General features: G+C 34.5%; 1 protein-coding gene across 11 annotated transcripts in view; it reads left to right on the forward strand.

The window, feature by feature from the left end:
- Positions 1-20,469, forward strand: part of CSMD3 (CUB and Sushi multiple domains 3) — a 1,279,316-nt gene that overhangs the window by 1,017,809 nt on the left and 241,038 nt on the right. For all 11 annotated transcript variants that reach the window (XM_002759280.8, XM_017965625.4, XM_035276379.3 and 8 more), the window contains one exon: positions 2,193-2,309. In XM_002759280.8, the coding sequence (XP_002759326.1) occupies positions 2,193-2,309 (117 nt within the window). The remainder of the gene's footprint in view (positions 1-2,192; positions 2,310-20,469) is intronic.

A 20,469-nucleotide genomic window follows, 5' to 3' on the forward strand; every position in this document is an offset into this window, starting at 1 on the left:
TTATTATAATCACTGTCAATTTGTTGTTTTTTTCTAGAGAGTTCTAATTTTAGTATGATTAATTCTAACTATTTATTACTTTTTATAGAACATTAAAGAAAAAAAGGCACAACATTAATTTGTCACTCTACTCAATACGACATACTGTTTGTGTTGTGTGTATTTTAAATACACTGTATTGCTATATTTTAAAACTTTGACCAATAATTAATCATAAGTTTGTACTTTTTCAAACTATCATGAGTATTCTAGAGGTACCTAATTCATCACCACATGCAGTGCTCTTTAAAAAGAAAATTCGACATTAACTTCAATAAATTCCCAGTATCAAACCTATTAATGGGAATATAATATTCACAGAATAATATCTAATGGGAATCACTCCATTAGATCTTATTTCTAGGTCAATGCTCCTGATTTTCTTTGTGTAATGATTCCTTCTGCCCTATTAAATTGACAAAATCACTCATTCAACTTTGCATCTCCCAACTACTTTCTAAATTCCCCTCCCATTTATAGTCATAATTATAGGTTACTTTTGTTTTTGTTTATTGATTACTTACTCTTCATCCAACTGTAATCTAGTCTCCCCCACTTGCCCCCACCTTACTCTAGTTCAGGGGTTGGCAAACTTCTTCTGTAAAGGACCAAGTACTATTTCGGGCTTTGCTGGCCACATATACCTTTGTCGAATATTCTTCTGTGGTTTAGTTTGTAACTCTTTAAAAATGTAAAAACCTTTCTTGGTCTGCAGACCTGATTTGGCCCAATGGCTGTAACTTGCAGAGTTACTTGAAACTTAAACAGAGTAGTTACTTGAAACGACTCCATTAATAACACCAAAAAACCTCCTTTTGGTTTTTGAGGGGAATAATAAAAATATACTTTGTCCTTCCTGCAAAACTTAAAAGGTAATCAAGCTTTAATACTGATAAAAGATGAGGGGCAGTGACAACAGGCTTCCTACTAGCTGTCTGCAACAGCTATAGTGCTACTCTCAGAAGGTGCCCGAAAAAACCTGCAGTGTAGAAGCGCACACCAGAGAGTGTGATCTGCAGGAAGGATGGCTCCTCATCTGAAGAAAAGTAGAGTTCCTGTCCAGGACTCACCAATCAGGAAACTCGCTCTGACTCCAAGGATGAGAGAGCGGGGCCAGCTGGCAAGGTGTTTTAAAAAACAAATATCCCTCTTCATGCAAACTGTAGACCTGGGGCAGAAAAGCTTCACTCTTACACTCCAGATTGCCAAGTCAACCCAGACTTCTTTTGTATTTATTAATGACTTTGCAACATTTACCACTTAGAACACTAGCTTTTCTTTGAAACTCTTCTCCCTTGGCCCCCAAGAGAATAATTTCTCTGTAGCCACCCACTCTTTATCTGATATTAAAACTGGTGTTTCCCAGAACCTCCTCTTTGTTCATCTTTTCTCACTCTACATACTTTTCAGAGTGATCTCATTCGCTTAAAGAATATCAGTTACCATCCATATGCTTTCTATACTATATCTCCATTTAGCTCAAATCTCTCTTGAGTTCTAGAACTATGAATTCTAATGCATCCCCTATCTCATAAATAACAGAACCTGCATCTACAGTTTATAAAAAACATTGGTTTCACCTTCATTATTTTTTTTTAACATACCATATTTGGTGGGCCTGAGGCAGCCAGTAAGTCTACCTCAAGGTGCCATCAACAACTCCTCTGATTTCAAGGTAAACTATATACGCAGATAACGACTGATGAGAAAATAGAATATTTAGATGAGTGGGTGAATGTATTTTTACAGCCATCCATGTCTCACACATAATTAGTATTGAATCTGAGGAAAATTTTAAAGCCTGTCAGCAAGTAAAACAATTTCCCACTTGCATATGTAATTTCTCATTATTATAAAAAGATGGTTAATTTCACACTCTTATCAGAAATGAAAGCTAGGCCACCATTATTATATTTCTAGATAACACCATTATAACATTATTACATACTTTGCTTCTGAGAACAATAAAAGTTTTGTTTGTACACTTTTTAATTTTTTTAAAATTTAACACTAGAGGATCTTATTAAAAAATTCAGATAAATTATACACCTTAAATTCCAGTAGTCATATATTTTTTATATGAAGACGAAAACCATGGTATAAACTTTTTAAAATTTTTTTCTAAAAATGATATTTTTGCCATTTTTTCCTAGCACCCTGTGGAAGTCGTTCAACAGGTTCAGAAGGCACTGTTCTATCACCAAACTATCCAAAAAATTACAGTGTGGGACATAATTGTGTTTATTCTATAGCAGTTCCAAAGGAGTTTGGTAAGTAAGATTCAACTCATTATATAGTATTTCATTCCAGACATGCTTTATTTTTCACTATATGCTATTCCAAACTTTTAAACGAAAACAATGCCTACTATCCATAAAGTATTTTACTTTGTAATTCTAGAGGTTTTGTAAAACAATTTTGAGGTCATCTTACTCAATCTGAATTTACAGTCAAGTACACAGGTGAACAACAATATAAAAATGAAAACAGGATTGTTTTTAATTTTTAAAAATGAGTATATCAGTAACTGTGCACGTGCCTTCATATTGAAATTTCATAAAATGGGAAATCAACAGAGCATAAAGCCAAGGCTGCTCTGTAAAATATGTATTAATGCAAACATTGAACTGTTACAATAGTAACAAAAGTATTTTTAAAACAATCAGATCAGTTTTATAGTTTATTAACACATTTCCAGAAAGAAGAGTTTTTGGTTTTAAGCATCTAGTTTCTCGGACAACAATGAATATAAAAAGACAGCAAAGGACATTTCAGCTCATCTTGTCAACCTGACAATCTGTTCTGCATTGGCACTAAGAAGACAATGTGTCCTTTGCTGCCTTCACATCTTTCTGATTACACATCTTCTAAGTCACTTATCTGACTTCTAAAGGATTTGGTTCTGAGATCCAGCTGGATCTAACCCAGGTTAAGCTCTGTTCATGGATGGATAAGCAAAGGAAATTTAGTAAGCAGTAAAGTGTGAGAGAGAGGCTGAAAGTTCATAGACTTCTAGAATTCAGATTTACAGCATTGTGTTACATGGTAAAAGATTTGTTAGAGCTATAAGGATTGTCTGGGTCTGGATGACTCAGTATTTCAGCAGAAGAACATGGATTTTATCATTAGAGATAGCTGAATAACATCTTGACTTAACATTTCTGCTGCTGATATATAAAATAAGCTGATGCTTCCAGTCCAATTTCTTATAACCAGATACTACCTATATACATATATATCCTCCTTTTCGTCCTTCTGAAACAACTCCAAGATCTTCAACTTACTTGAGAGCATTGTCATCAGAAATGAAGTCCTAAACCTTTCAACAATGAAATTGAGTGATGATGCCAGCATTAGCAAAGTGTCTGTTTTTGTACTCTACAAAGTATTTCTTTCCCTTAGCATATAGATCAGTTAATCCAAGATTAGCTCTTTGAAAGTGAAGAGAATGACAGTTTAGAAAGAAAAATATCATTCACTTCATTGTGTTTATTTTTTACCTTTTGAGACCTTCCTTTGCCAGAGAGTTTTATTCTCCCCAGATGCCAAAATTGTTACATGATTGCTGACAGAATCCTAACAATGATTATCCTGAAAACTTCATGGCTCTTCGATTCCCTTTTTGGAAGCCATTAATTTGTGCTATTATACTCTGTTCTTGAGATGCCATGTGGCCAAAGGAACAAGAAAGAGGAAAATTAGCCATTTCATGTCCTGACAAATAAACATGTTGGTCACCCTGGAGATATGTTACTGTAGCCTGTGTATGCTGAAAAAGAAAAGGAAAAAGTACTAATTAAAATAAAGGAAATTAACAAATTCCTAAAGAATGAAATCTGTGTTTTTGTAGGGTTAATGTAAGTTGAATGGAACCCTCCTAATACAAAAAAAAAATGCTACATTGAGCCAATAATAGTTGGTTTTTAAATTTTTTTCTTTTTCAAATGAGTCTTCTTGTTTTTTGTAAACAAAACAAAATGTGCTTTGATTTATTAGTAAAAAAAATCTAATTTTATTTCACAAATGTTGCATCATTCTTCATCTTAAGATACATATAAATTTAAGCACCTGTATTCTAATTTCAGCCTTGTCACATCTTAGCTATCTGCCTTTGGACCAGTTACATAATCTCTTTGAAACTGTCTCTTTATTTGTAAATTTAGTATCACTTTTTTTATAGATTAGAGTTGTGAGCAGTAAATGGTAGAGAGATATATACATGTAAAGTATGTCTCACATACCTCATGCTTAATATTATTGGGTTTAGGAATGCCAGCTTTCAAGTCAGATTTCTGGGTTCAGGCTCAGCTTAACTTACTTGCTCTTTTCATTGGACAAGTCACATCATCAGCCTGAAACTTACACATCTCTAAAGTAGCAAAGATAAATGCCTACCTTATATGCTTATTGTATAACAAAATGATTTAATGTATGGGAGTGATTGGCATCATAACATAGTAAGTCATATGCACACACAGGTACACATAAACACATTCTTCATGTTCAAATTCATAGAAAACATCCCATCCCCTCTTCCACCCCCTAAAAAAGATGAAATCAAATGACCTACATTATTGGGTTGAACTAAGGTCTTAAAAATAGCATGGTTAAAATAAAACAATTATTTGTGTTATTTACTAGAGCACTAAAACAAATATTTTGTGTTTCGTATCCCAGTGGCTGTTCAATCACCTAATGATGTCTTACAATTTTGTAGGAGTAGGATAATGGAATTTAAAAATATTGACCATTGATTTCTTCCTATCCCTACCTTTACCTCTTTGATGAGAGATGATCAAGCAATAGTTACTGGATCTCTACTAATCAGATTTCTATTTTGTTTCTGCTTCCTCTCATTCTCAATTTGCCATAATTTTCTTCTGTTGCCAAATTGAGCTATATTTATTACTTTCCGGTATTGGTCACATATCACTTCTCACATTTTTCTCTTTTTCTGTCATTTATCCCAAATTACAATCGTTCCTTCTTCTGTATATTTTATATGCAGATGATCTTATATCATTTAGCACAGGGGTCGCCAACCGGTACCCCAAAGACTGGTACCGGTCCTTGGCCTGTTAGGAACTGGGCCACAAAGAAGCAGATGAGTGGCAGGTGAGCTAGCATTACTGCCTGAGCTCTGAATCCTGTCAGATAAGCTGTGGCATTAGATTCCCATGGGAGTGCAAACTATTGTGAACTACACATGTGAGGGATCTAGGCTGTGCGCTCTTTATCAGAACCTAACTAATGCCAGATGATCTGAAGTGGATCATCCCCAAACCATCCCATGGTAAAATTGTCTTTCACAAAACTGGTCTCTGGTGCCAAAAAGATTAGAAACCACTGATTTAGCACAATGTCTATCAAATAAACTCAGTACATTCATTGAATTGCATTTTACATAGAGGTTAAGATTCTAACACCTTTATGTAAAAAGAAAATCACATATAACCAACATTACACATGAAAATAAATCACCCAAGGTCATGTACATGATTTTACATATTGTCTCTGAAATAGTCGAACAGAACATTTTTGTTCCTCCGAGGTAGGAACAGATGACCGTTTTTTCAGATAATTCCAGATGAGCTACTTGTGTTGCCATTACTTTTAATGGCAAAAACAGCAATTAATTTTACAGCAACCTAATAAATATGTGCATAATATTACTCTGCTTTACTGGTTGATTGAGTGAATACATTTTGTCTGTCAGACAATTGCCATTTTTCCGTTTTTCTAAATAAGAGAATTGTCAATTCATAATATTTTCTTGAGCATAACTGAATTTCATTTGAATTCAGGTACTAGGGTCAGGTTTTGGCTTATTCATCCTGCAGGATTCTACTTGTTTTATTATTCTTAAAAAAATATTCTGGATCAATTGGATAGCATTATTAATAATACTTTACTCTCTTTAATTTATATAAGACGATTACATTTGGCTTTCTGGATTTAAAAAATCCTACTTTATCAAAAAAATATATTTAATTTTTCTTCATTTTTCACTTCTTTTTTTTTTTTTTACAGCAAGAGTGCAAGTTTATTAAAAAGTTTTAGAGCAAAAAAGAAAGGAAAATACACCAGGAAGACATCCAGGCAGGCACATGAAGGTCAAGTGCAGCATTTAAATTAGCTGGGCATGGTGGCACGTGCCTGTAATCCCAGGTACTCAGGAGGCTGAGGCAGGAGAATTGCCTGAACCCAGGAGGCAGAGGTTGCGGTGAGCCAAGATTGCGCCATTGCACTTCAGCCTGGGTAACAAGAGCGAAACTCTGTCTCAAAAAAAAAAAAAAAAAAAAAAAAAAGAGTAATCCTAGGACTTTATAGGCTAGCCCACTTCTGGCATCTTATGTCCCTTTCCCATAATTCTTCCTGTGCGTGGGCTGCCTGCATGCACAGTGCCCTCCTTATGCTTAGGAAATGAGCACGTGGAGTGTGCTGATGAAGTTGTATGCATGCCCATTTGAGGTTTTCTTTTCTTTTCTGGTGGAGTTTCTCTGGAGGGTCATACTCCACCATTTCAACTCTTTTTTTGTTTGTTTTTTGTTTTTGTTTTGTGTTTGTTTACCAGATGTTTTTTTCTTATGGTTTAGTTGCTTAAGAGTTTATGAATTATTTTTAGGTGCCAGAAACATGGAAGACTAATTTTATTTTACTTTACAATTGGTATAGATAACATGCTTTAGAATATAAGAGAACTGTTGACACTGTCAGAGGGAAAATTTTTGTTAATTTGTATTATACTTATACCTAGAATATAGGACTCCAAATAAGATTTCAGGGAGGGAGGAGTTAGTAAAATTGGGGAATAAATGTGTGGATTTCTATCTCAACAGTCCTGGCTGAGAATAAACATAAATATATAGGATGACAGTCAAAGTAGAATATAAATCAGCAGAAAATGTTTGGTTTTGTTTATTTTCTCTTATTCCAGCAGATACTGGGGTATTTATTTTAAAGCCCAAAGAGAAAGACACAGTAGAGAAGACAAAGCTGAAGGATAAGAGGGACCAATTGTTAAAAAAAAAAAAATTTCTTAGGCAATTGGAGGAGAGGAAATTTTAAAAACAGAAGGAAGACCTCTTTATAATTCAGAAGAAATAATATGAAATTAGCAACATAATATCTGGATTAATTTCACATAAAATATTGTTAGAATTATGATTCCTTCCTATTCTCCCACCTCCATCTCTCTTCAGTCACCCTCTTCTTACTTTCTAGGAATGGTCTGTAAAAGAGGATTTATTCATGTTTTAAGGCTACTATAACAAAGTACCACACTTAGTGACTTCTCTCAAAGTTCCAGAGGCTAGATGCCTGAAATCAAGGTGTCAGTAATGCCACACTTCCTCTATAAGCTCTAGAGAAGCATCCGTCATTGCTTCTTCCTTGTTTCTGGTGTCTCCCAGTAATCCATGAGGCACCTGGGCTCATAGCTGATTTACTCTAATCTCTGACTCCATCATCATAAGACTGTTTCTCCTATCTGTCTGTTTCTGTGTGTCTGTCTGTCCTCTCTTCTCATCTTAAAATGACTCCACTCATTGGACTTAGGGCCCACTCTACTTCAATATGATATCATCTTGATCCTTTACTAATTACATCTGCGAAAACGCTGTTTCCAGATATGGTGACATTCTGAGCTTCTTGGTGAACATAACTTTTGAGTGACACTATTCAATCCACTATAAAGGGTAAACAATATACATAATAATTTTATGTAGAAAATCTTAATGTAAGTTACTGTATAAAGCATGCATCAGCTGTGTTGACTGCAAATTGACATTCAGATTTCTTGCAACATGTAAAATATCCTGAGGATATCCAGTATAGTCTATGGTGACTTAATTTTGTGTTTGGCATTCCAGATAGCTCTGCCTCCTGAAAGACACACCCTGAAGGCATATGTGTGTTAGTGTACAGAGTTTATTATTTTCTAAGACTAGTTTTCACACTTGATATGTTCAAAACGGACATTAAAACCTTCTTATATTTTGCCAGGTAATCTACCTTCTCACCTATCTCTTATTATTGGCACAGTCTCTTGGTTGTATAAGTTTCAAATTTATGAATCTCTAAATCATCTGAAGTAATCGTCAATCTTGTCTACTCTATGTGCAAATGGCACACAGAGTTACCAAACCCTTTTGTGTATCGCCGCAGGAGAGGCTCTTTTAAAAAGTAGCTGCCACTACCATGAACTTCTTTACTACTTTAATGTATTTTATTGTTTCTTTTTTTTTTTTTTTTTTTTTTTTTTGAGACGGAGTTTCGCTCTTGTTACACAGGCTGGAGTGCAATGGTGCGATCTCGGCTCACCGCAACCTCCGCCTCCTGGGTCCAGGCAATTCTCCCACCTCAGCCTCCTGAGTAGCTGGGATTACAGGCACGCGCCACCATGCCCAGCTAATTTTTTTGTATTTTTAGTAGAGACGGGGTTTCAGCATGTTGACCAGGATGGTCTCGATCTCTTGACCTCGTGATCCACCCGCCTCGGCCTCCCACAGTGCTGGGATTACAGGCTTGAGCCACCGCGCCCGGCTTTATTGTTTCTTATTCACAGCCACTATCTTTCCTATTTCTCATTGAAGTATTTTTCTTCCATTTAATCTAGAAACATGTTTTCTTAGGATATTACTCACATTATACTATTACAATTTTTAAAAAATATAACTTTATTATAGTATTATGTTAAAAACACTGATAAGTAGCAACTATTTCATTAATTCTTATTGTATTCACTAAACGTAGTATATTATCTTGGACCAAAAGACTTAGGTAATTACATAGTGGTTATTAAGTGTGATTTGTTTTTGCAGTATCACATCCTTCACATTTCTGCATAAACTGTTAGCCTATAAAAGGTAATCTGAGAATTAAGTCTTCTTTGATTTAGAAGAAAAAGGTAAAACAATGGATTGAAAGTAAGATGCATACATACTATCTCTAAATGTATACATGTTTATTTTTCCATTGGGCATCTGGACCTTTAAATACATGCTAATGTAGTTTTGACTTGCATATGTAAAAATGACTGTTCTCATTTTCTATGTTAAAAATAATAGCTCTTTTGTTTTGTGTATATTTTTCTTTCAAATTCACACAAACATTTGACCATTTGCCCTTTGATCTTATGTCTGTTTTTTTAATGATTCAGCAACATAGTCTATTTTGTGATCAGCTCTCTTTATAGTTAATTCAATCATTTATTGTCACTAATTTTCTCCATATTTTAGTGACAGATTGTTTTTAGATTATCTTGGTTTGCTTGTTCAATCAGTAAATCATTTTATTAGCATTTCATTTTTCCTGGTATAAAATTTTCAGTAATGAATGAATACTTAAGAAGATCAACAAAGGCTATTACATATATATATTATTTAAAGTATACACTTCACAGTTTAGCAGTACAATTTGATTAAAACAAATTATTAGGCTTTTCTAAATACTAAATTTATCTTACACTGACAAATATTCACAAAGTGTGTGTTTATTCAAAATTTGCATTTACTATTGTCATTACTGCTTATATTTGTAGCAATTGAAAATAAAATAGAACTCTTTTTTGTGCTTTGTTTTGTTTTGTTTTGTTTTTTGAGACAACATGTTGCCCAGACTGGAGTGCAGTGGTGCCGTCTCTGCTCACTGCAAATTCCGCCTCCTGGGTTCAAGTGATTCTCTTGCCTCATCCTCCCAAGCAGCTTAGATTACAGGCGCCTGACACCACACCTGGCTAATTTTTGTATTTTTAGTAGAGATGGGATTTCACCATGCTGGCCAGGCTAGTCTCAAATTCCTGACCTCAGGTGATCTACCCACCTTGGCCTCCCAAAGTGCTGAGATTACAGGTATGAACCACCACATCCGGCCTGTTTTTTTTTAATGGATGGTTGTTTTAATGTAAGTAAGCAAAAATGAGTGTGTTATTTATGTGCTTGTAAGGAAGGAAATTCCTTTTTTTTAAGCCTATCATTTTAGAGAAGGGAAATACGATTATCACGTGTGTTTATGATAGTATTATTTAATTTGGGTGGTATAATTTATGTAACTGGATCTCAAGCCATGGCTTGGCCATTTGGTTGAACAGGATCTGCCTCCCACCCCATCTGCATTTCAAAGACTGTTGAAAACCCATGGGTCGCCAGGTAAAGCTGTGGGTCACAATATTCTATCCCATAAAAGGCGTAGAGGCTGAGAGGCTGCTAAAATTGACACTAAACAGAACATATGATTTAAATAAGTGATCATAGAACATTTACTATCTGACAATTGGATGGAGTCAGTAATTTGAATAGTATTGATTATAAGGCCTTTAACATGTGAGGCCACAGAATAAAAGTTGCAGCAATTCACCACCAGGGGGCATTAATTTTTTCCAGGCTTAAAAGCAGATAAAATAGGCTACTGAATGGAGAAATAGTGGGGATAATCACCCATTCTCTAAATACTCCTAATCTTTAAAGGCCCTATGTTATTTTACTCAGGGACATATTAGCTAGCTTTTCATATGAAAGCCCATAGAGTCCTAATTTGTCAAGCCTACTGTAAGTGCCAAATACTTCATTTAATTTTACTACCTCTTTGGTCAGAGCTTCCATGACCACCATGGGATATTTAGGTAAGGCAATAATGCTGATGGTTCAAATGAGGCATATTTGTTTTTTCACCATTTTATATTTTATATATCCTTTAAATTATAGGGTGCACCTTAATGAAATTTAGTGGGATCTTCAGGAATAATTATAGCTGAGCCTCTGTATAGATTAAGGCCATGAAGATTTGCCAAGTGGTGCATCTCAGTAGATGTTATAGTTAATTTAGAACCCATGTTGTAGAGACACAAGAACAACTAGAGATGTTTCATATTTTTACTTTATAAATTTTTGTGTAAATTTTGGATTTCCAGTTGGGTCAAATTATGGCTCTTTCTCTTTCAATTTTGTATTTCCTCAACCTATATGTAGTTTGTTGTTATTTTCATTTTCTCTTTACAGGTTACTATGTGTAACTTCAGAGGAGGGAAGTTCTCTTTACCCTGCTCATGTTAATTATTAATCACAATTCTGTATTAATTAATACTGTTTTTTCCCCCAAAGTGTCTCAAATTAGTAACTTCAAGGTTAGAAACAGTGGTTGCTTTGTAAGGTTTAAGGACCCTGGGTTTATTTTGGGTTTCCATCAACTCATTAGTTGTGCCACATAGGTTCCATGAGTGTTTTCTTCTACAGCCTGAGGATTAGAATCTTTGTTAAAATAGATCCTGGACAGTAGTATTAACAAAGGCATTTTATAGGTTCTTAGTGAGTTATCTGCTTTTAGGAGTTTAGAACTCAGCACACTGTATGGTAGCTCTTCTTTCTCACAGTCCACCACCCAAGGACCCCATATATTGCACAGGCTATCAACATTTTTCCTGGGTCTTCTCTAGGAAAGGGGCCAGTGACAGTTTGACACACACAACCAATAGCCACAAAGAGTTGTTCCTCTGAACTTAGCATTAGTCACATTTTATGCTGAAATCAAGATATGTGATTCATTATGAAGTACGCAGGTAAATACAGGCTACAACATACAACTGAGGATCACTTTGATGAGGATCCAACTCTTGGTTCTAAATGCCAGTTATTACAAGATCTTATGTAGATTGATTAAATCTATGATAATTCGTAAAATGCAGCACAAAGCAGCATAGCCTTAAGTGCAAGTTTGCTAGCAGACAGCAGAGCCAGTTACTAAGAAAAAACAAGTGAAGAAAGACCTCTAGTGATTGTAGTCATTACTTAGACATCTTCCTCACCGAATCCTTTGTTGTGGTCACTCTGCAGTTGGTTTGGATTGCAAGACTGATCATCGCACAAGCACAAGGAAGTATGAAAGCTGTGTTACTCGCATAATGAGACTTTCTAGAGAGAGCAAGGCAAACTGCCAAACTGTTTCAAAGCATGAGAGAGCAGAGGAAGGAGATTGACTGTGAAGTTTTATTGTGGTTATGGGTAGTAGTGGGGTGAGAGTTCCTGTTTACAGGTGACCACTTGCGTGATTTAAACTTACCACTGGTGCCAAAGAGGGGGCACTTAGGTGACCTAATCAGCTCGTCCAGATATGAGACAGAATGGGGAAGAGATAGTGGTGGGCTTGAAAGTCGTCAGCAGTTAAACATTAAAATGATTTCACATGTTTTAATATAAGCTGTACTGTATATATATATATATATATATATATATATAATATACCATATATATGTCATCTATATCTTTCTGTTGTTATAGTCTCTTTCCACTTTAATCAAAATTATTTTCTTTCAACTTGCAAGAATCTCACTATAATATGCTCTAGAATGTGATTAGCTGAATTTTCAAAATAACTATCAAATGATCTAGTAGATTCATATGATGGTTATCTATTCACATTCATTGTTTATAAGGTCAATGTTGATATTTTATTTCTGCTGTGTTAAGGCAGTTATAGAAAATAAGTTATGCTTAATAATTCAGAAGAAAGCTGGAAAATAGGGTGCAAGAACAGCCTAGACATTTTACAACAATTTGTTTAAATGGTGGTTATGACATTTCAACACATTAGTACTTTTCCCATTTATGGTTGTTTTTAGTTTAGTTTTCGCTTCATTTTACCAATATATTTACCATTTTATATAGCAAATATTTTTAAAGTTCAGCAGTTGTCCCATTAGGCTATTTAATACTAGTGGCATAAAGCTGCTGAAGATTATTTTGACATGAGGTTCAAAGTCATAAAGTCAATGATACCAACAATTGTAAACTGATTGAAGAGAAGATTGAGCAGTTGCTGTGAACTAGTGGAAAGAAGGTGAACTGGGGATCCAAAGGTCTGGCTTGTAGTCATTTATCTGCCTCTAATTGGCCATGTGATTTTGAACAAATTACTTAAGCTTTCTGGTCCTCATTTTCTTGATGTATAAAAACAAAACTTTTGTCTCCAAGGGACTTCTTAGTTTAAAAAATGTGTGAAATCTACATTTGAATTTAAACAGTATACTACTAGATGTTAGAGAATTAAAGTATAGGAAATTTCCACCAACGTTTCTGAAATTCAAAAGTTTGCTCACAGAAGTTCATGGATTCATGTAATAAATTCCAAAGATAACTATAAATTTAACCTAAATTCTGAATTTTTTATTTTTTTGCAAAAGTAAGATAAATTATGTAACATTGGTGTGCTACATTCTTCCCTACTGTTTTCTTTCTTCTTTTCTTTTTTTTTAATGCACCAGAATACCCTTGATGGTCATTGTCAACTTTCTCACTCTTCTCTTACTGTTAAAATATTATACATAACTCCAAGAACACTTTGCATTTTTCAATTCATTGCAAATGCTCGAAAACTGACTTTCTACTTTGTTTCCTTACTGGTATTTAGGCACAAAATAATTCTTTGAATAAGCCTGAATATTCATATAGGGAGTAAACTTTTTTTGCAAAGTTTCTCTATAAAATTGTTAGTGTTCTCTTTAAGAAGCTGATATGGGGAAATATTTAACATAATATTTCCCCATATATAGTTACATATATATTAATATAGATGCATTACTTTTTCTGGAAAACTGTTTATGGAGAAGTCATTACACACAGCCTTTTTTAGTTTCATTATTCTGTCATGCAGAATCACATTTGTAATATTTCATACCATGACAGATTAAAGCTAGAAGATAAATGATTTCCAAAAGCACACAGCATGCCACAGGCAGATATTTTTGTAAACATGGAATACTCATTATTTTTGAGACTCTCCCACTGATGTTTTAGGATAGTATAATGATCTCTAATTGTTTAACAGTGCAATGTGGTGCTGATTATAATTAAAATACACATTTGGGTTTTTTTTTTTCTGTTTTGGTAACTCATATGATTTAATTACCTCCTTTAGACTTAACAAAGGCTAACATTTGCATTTTGAAATAATTTATTTGAAAACTCAATAAATTATATTTCAAATAGGTTAGAAGATTAATAGTTCTTACTTTGTGGTTGGTATACAAACACATGGTGCACACACATCACACACTAAAAATCTGTGATTCCAGTCTGAGTTAGAGGGATTTGAATAGTATTCTCTTACAGCTTATATAAACCCTTAACATTTCTACCTGGATGCTTTTGCTGAGAAGCAGAAACTCAAACACAGAGCTATTACTGGAATGTTTTCCAAATTCACTGAATCGATGTTATATACTAAAATACCAGACTAAATATCAAAGTTCATCTATTATGCTGCTTTTATTAGCAACTTTTTGTATAATAATTTTTTTAATCCTCTGTAATATTTATTTATGGTAACAGAGGTTGCCAATTAAAATTCAAATTAAAATCTTTTATTCAATGGTAGCTAACAAATGAGATCAGTATCTGGGCAGAGATAATAAGGAATAATGGGCGCAGTGATGAACTAATATCCATGCCTTATTGAAAGAAGTTTAATTGTATAACGTTTAAAACACAGTATGGTCCAAATAAAACTCACCTGTAGATTGAACATGACTTTCAATCTACGATGTTTTCTGTTTTTATTGCAGGGGTATGGAAACTTCATGACTGCATTCTCTTTTGCTTAACCGCTTTGCTTCTCCTTATGACCTCTAAATTTGTAGAAATATGCTATTAATAATTCTAACCTCATTGTGGGTAAAGATCTATAATATATTGCTTTTAAGTGGCAATTATTCCCTAATTGTATCAATTATTTATTTAAACTGTGTATACACCTAGCCTTGAGCTAGAATCTGAGTGCATTGGTTATGTAAACAATGGTTCCTGCCCTCCAGGAGATCACGGGAAAAGGAATTAGAAATTTAAACAGTTTATTCAGGAAGAATGTGGAAACTGCTATAAATTATGATGTGAGAAGCTACAGTCTATAGGCATGCTATGGGTAAACAGAGGAGAAACACCTAAGGCAGGCTGGTGGCTTATTTGAGAAATGGGAGTAACCATGACAGAAACATTTATCTGAAAAAAGGGCACATGACTTAAGTCTTAATGAATGTGTAATTGTTAACTGGAGAAGGACATTCCAGCCAGAAAGAAAAACACAGGGAAAGATGTAGGAATATTGCTTATGTTTTCTGAAAGGGACTATATATTTTTATCTCTAGTTGAAGAGCAAAGTACTAGTCAGGCACTAATATGCTTGAAACTGGTGAAGAAGGCAGAGACCCCATTCTGAAGTGTCTTGTATGCCATGTTAAATCAATTCAACAGATACTTATTGTGTTCTCACTCTGCTTCAGAAAGTTATTGGCTAGCCTTAAGCTACCTAATGCCTGATGCAACAGAAATGCTTAATTGTTCTCGTTAGTATATTGTCTAATTGAGTAGTCTGATAACCTAGGGATAATATTCACTTGGTACATGCTGGTACAACAATTTTTAGTTGCTAGAATTTTAAAATATTTACATGTAGTGACAAATAGCCACTTCTCCAGTCTTTAAAATGACTCTATAATTCTCTGGTCACTAGCCCTTTCCCAGCCTAGCAACACTGGTCTGTACCCATGTCATACTGATTAAATATTTTGGGAGTCACCTTGTGAACATAATTGAATCAACTCACATGCACACAACACACACAATTATGATCACAAATTTGGCTAGTAAGTATGAAGGGTGAGAAAAAAACAAGCTATAATGAGAAAGAATAACAGGAGGATCAAATTTAGATTAGGGAGATGAGTGAAGATTGCAGTATGCTGCAAATTGAAGGATGAGAAGGAGGTTAAAACGTATCTTGTGTATCATAGTAACTAATTAAGCCATTTTGCAGCTGATTAACAAAGCCTGTTGGAAACTTTAGTTGTATTATTTGTGGCAGGGAGAGAATGATTGTTCCAGAGGCACAGATGAGAAACAATGAGGGGATTAATTTAGACAGTGGAGAAGGGAGGAAACATTCATTGTTTGTAGAGGATAGCAGGGGTGAGTGAGATTTGTGTATGTGTCTGAGTTCATGTGTATGTCAATATTCTAGTGTAATTCATCATCTCTAATGATGGCAGCAGGCACATGAGCAGAAGGGAGCAAGTAACATTACAGAGGCCATGAGAACTGCTGTCAAAGCCTTTCCTGGTGTCTGGATTTGAGATACGAATCCAGTGTCCAATCATCAGCTTTGCAGTTTCAGACATTCAATGTTGTCGGCTACCTCAGAAAATATTCACACTTCAGGAGACAGGTTCACATTGTTTCCCACTCATCTAATCCAGAAGGACTTATTTGTAAATCACAATACCGATTTACCAACTTTTTTTGTGAGAGAATATCTGCAAGCTTGGCAGTCCTCGCCATTTGTCTAGAACCCTTCATGTTGGTGGAAATAACTACTCCTTGGACAAATGCATATAATTATTTAAAAATTATAGTCACAAGTTTATTAAAATTTAAGTACATCAAGAAGTAGCTTGATGTACTAATGAGAAATGTATATTAAACTACTACAGCTGGAAGAAATGTTCTTATCTACACTAGAGACATTTTTTTAAATTTAGAATTCACTAAACCAACTTTACCCAAAGGTGAGAGGATAGGGACAGAAAGTCCAGTAAAATTTGGAAACACTGGGTTTAAAAAATTTGAAAGGTGTTAGGCTTACTTTCTTTAAGGATGCTAGCAGTCTTTAATATGCGAATATGAATTTTCTCTCTCTCTCTCTCTCCCCCAGTGTGTGTGTGTTGTGTGTGTGTGTATTTCAATGGGACACTCTTTACAAAGTTGCAGCTCAATGAAAATACTGCACTAATGTGTCATCTCTTTGTGATCAAAGATTGTATTTTTTATTATTGAAAAAATCATAAAAGAGCTTGACAATCTTTTGCACATTATACTAATCTCAATATGCATTTACTTAATATGCAAATGATTGAATTAATCAGTGAATTAAGTAATCCTTTATCCTGGGTGAGGAGAACATTTTTTATTTTTATTTTCAAGATGCTTATTTACCATATTTATTTACCAGAATATTAGCTTAATCATTAACAAAGTGTTTGCTTAGTTGATTACCCCTCCATTCTTGGAAAAAATGTGGGCAAGCATCAATCTTGACACAGTCCTACACATTTAGGCATTCATATGCAGCTGGAAGAAGCTAATCCAGGAGGTACCTTAGAGCCAACATAAGGAGTATGGAACCACAAACACTGGACTGACACTTTGAGATTAGAAATGAATGAGGAGACCTAAATGCTTAATTTTAGCCTCTTTCCAGATCCTCTTCACTTATGTCCTGCTTCCAAATTCCTCATCTTTACTCTGCCCTGAAATTTTCTAAACTTTGGACATTTGGATAAAACTCTGGATAAGATGGGAAGTTACATTTCTTGAACACTTAAATTTGTGATATGAGAATTGTATCATTTTATATATCATAGGAGCTTTAAAAGATATTTCTCATAGAACTAATTGAAATATCAGTCTGCAGGAAATAGGGTCACGCTGTAGGATTCTAGTAGTGTTATACCTTTTAAAAATTCAGTTTAGACTATAAATTCTCAACACAATTGTACAAAAGGCCTACTATTTCTGACCAATCCAGTTCTCATACTTGCCTGTGGATTATCTTCACTCCATTCCCAGTGAAGGGAAACTTCTATCTAGGGTGTTGGTTGGACAGGAGAAATAGGACAGAGGAAAAACTCCATCTGACTAGCCAAGAGTATGTACAATTATTTTCAGTATTAATGCCCATACCTCCCCTTTGAAGCTCACATTTGACTATGTCTTCTCTTCTGTTACTTCTAAATGAGACAGGTGCACTAGAATTAGAATCCCATCTGAAGAAGGATGCAAAGTCCAAGGTTCTGTGCATAGAGGGAGAAAACATTAATAAACATCACAGAATATTATCTTGTGACGTATAAATGAGTTTTGTAAAAGAGATTTATATTTGAATTTTTATTTTGCATATAATTTCTCAGGAACACATCCATGTTATAATTCATATGTGACTGATAAGTTAATATTTGTATTATTTCTCTTTAATAGCTCTTTTGGGTTTTTTGCATCACATCATGTTTAAGTTTGTAATCATAGTTCACAAGGGTTTGTGTCTAGCCATGTTTGTTCAAACCTAAAATGTGTACCCTACGGTAAAAGGACAAAATTTATAACTATATAATCTAGCTTTCAGTATTAGTTATTTACTTTATGTGTAATCTCATGTACATTATTTATTCTTTCTGACATCTGTGAAAAAGACATAATTTTATCTGTCCCACCCTAAACCATGACATTTAACCATGAAACAAGAAATGTAATATATCTTTTCAATATTTTGTTCTCTCAATGGTTAATTTTAAGAAATATGACATTTTAGAAATATGATTTTATATATATTTTGTACTGCTTAACAGCTATTTGTTTCCATTTATTTTCTTTAGATAATAAGCTTCCCCTGTCTTCAGAAACCACATTTATGTTTTCTTAGTAGTATTTCATAGAACCATGTATTTCTACTCAGTGCTTATTGTACTTAATTAATGAAACCTGAGATCAACAAACTGCTGCTACTAAGTTGCACCTGTCTGGTGATTGTCCTTCACACCTATTTGCTAAATTCTAAAACTTACCAAATTATCTGCCTTCAGTTTTGCTGATTTATGCTGTAATTTTCTGTTTGAAAAATAAAGTTCACATTCACAGTTCTTACCTACTTACAAAGCATATAATTAGATATTTTCTTCCAGTTCTCTACCACTCATTTTTCTTCTATGATATTTCAAACATAATTCTTTTCCAAATTTTTTTTTCCAGCTTCCAAATTGTGCTTTACATTTGCTTAAGAAATTATATGCTGTCTGGATGTACTTCCAGATAATTCCAGTGTGGAACTCAGGGGGTCAGAGTATAGGGCTAGGGTGTTTTTTATGAATAAAACTAGAATGCTGATGATGAAAAAAGTTAAATTTTCTTTTGTTAATTTTTTAATCAGCTGAACTTTCACCAGCATTTTTGAAAATAAGAAACAAAAAATAACTATAAAAATTCATGCCTTCCATTTTTTTAAACCCCAACTTGCATCATCTATAGTTGATTGAGGAATTGCCATGAGACAGTTTTTCCACTGAGGCAACACGCTGTGTCATCTAAGAGCTATGTGAAGCTATGTGAAGCTGAGAAAGTCATTGGATATCTTTGGGTCTCAGTTTCCTCATTTGTAAAGTGAGCAGATTGAAAAAAAATGCTAGGAAAATCTTTCACTGTAAATTTCCTGACTTAGACATTTATTATGGTTTGGTGTATTTATTTATTTTTATAATTTCAACTCTTATTTTAGATTTAAGACTACATGCGCAGATTAGTTAGTTACCTGAGTATATTATGTGACACTGAGGCTTGGGGTACAAATAACCCTGTCTGCCAAGTACTGAACATAATACCCAATAGATTTCAGCCCTGGTTTCTCTTCCTCTTTGTTCCCATGTTTCTGTCCATGTGTACACACTGCTTAGCTCCAACTTATAAGTGAGAACATGTGGTATTTGGTTTCCTGCTCCTACATTAAGTTGCTTAAGATAACAGCCTATAGCTGCATCTATGTTGTTTCAAAGGACATGATTTCCTTTTCTATGGCTACATAGTATTTCATGATGTGTATGTAATACATTTTCTTTATTCAGTCCACCATTGATGGTCACCTAAGTTATTCTGTGTCTTTGTTGTTGTGAATACTGCTGTGGTGAACATGAGTGCATGTGTCTTTTGGGTCCTGTGGGTATATACCCAATAACGGGATTCCTGGGTCAAATGGTAGTTCTATTTTGTTTGTTTGTTTGTTTTGAGACAGGATCTCACTCTGTCATCCAGTCTGAAGCATAGTGGTGTGAATACAGATCACTGTAACCTGGACCTCCTGGGCTCAAGTCGTCTTCCCACCTCAGCCTCCTGAGTAGCTCAGATGACAGTTTTGGTCATTTTTACATTTTTTTGTAGAAGCAGGGTCTCACCATGTTGCCCAGGCTACTTTCAAACTCCTGGGCTCAAGCAATCCTCCTATCTTGGCCTCCCAAAATGCTGAAATTACAGGCATGAGCGACTGTGTCTCTCCAGGTAGTTTTAAGTTCTTTGGGAAATCTCCAAACTGTTTCCACAGTGGCTGACCTAATTTACATTTCCACCAACAGTATATAGGTGTTCCATTTTCTCCACAGCCTCATCAACTTCTGTTATTTTTTGACTGTTTAATAATAGCCATTCTGACTAATGTGAGATGGTATCTCATTGCAGTTTTGATTTGCATTTCTCTGATGACTAGTGGTGTTCAGCATTTTTTTATATTTTTTGGGGGCACTTGTCTTCATTTGAGAAGTGCCTGTTCTTTACCCACTTTTTAATAGAGTTATTGGTTTTTCAATTGTTGCATGATTTAATTTCCTTATAGATTATGGATGTTAGATCT

Source organism: Callithrix jacchus, chromosome 16 (genome assembly GCF_049354715.1).
Source record: "Callithrix jacchus isolate 240 chromosome 16, calJac240_pri, whole genome shotgun sequence".
NCBI classification, from domain to species: Eukaryota; Metazoa; Chordata; class Mammalia; order Primates; family Cebidae; genus Callithrix; species Callithrix jacchus.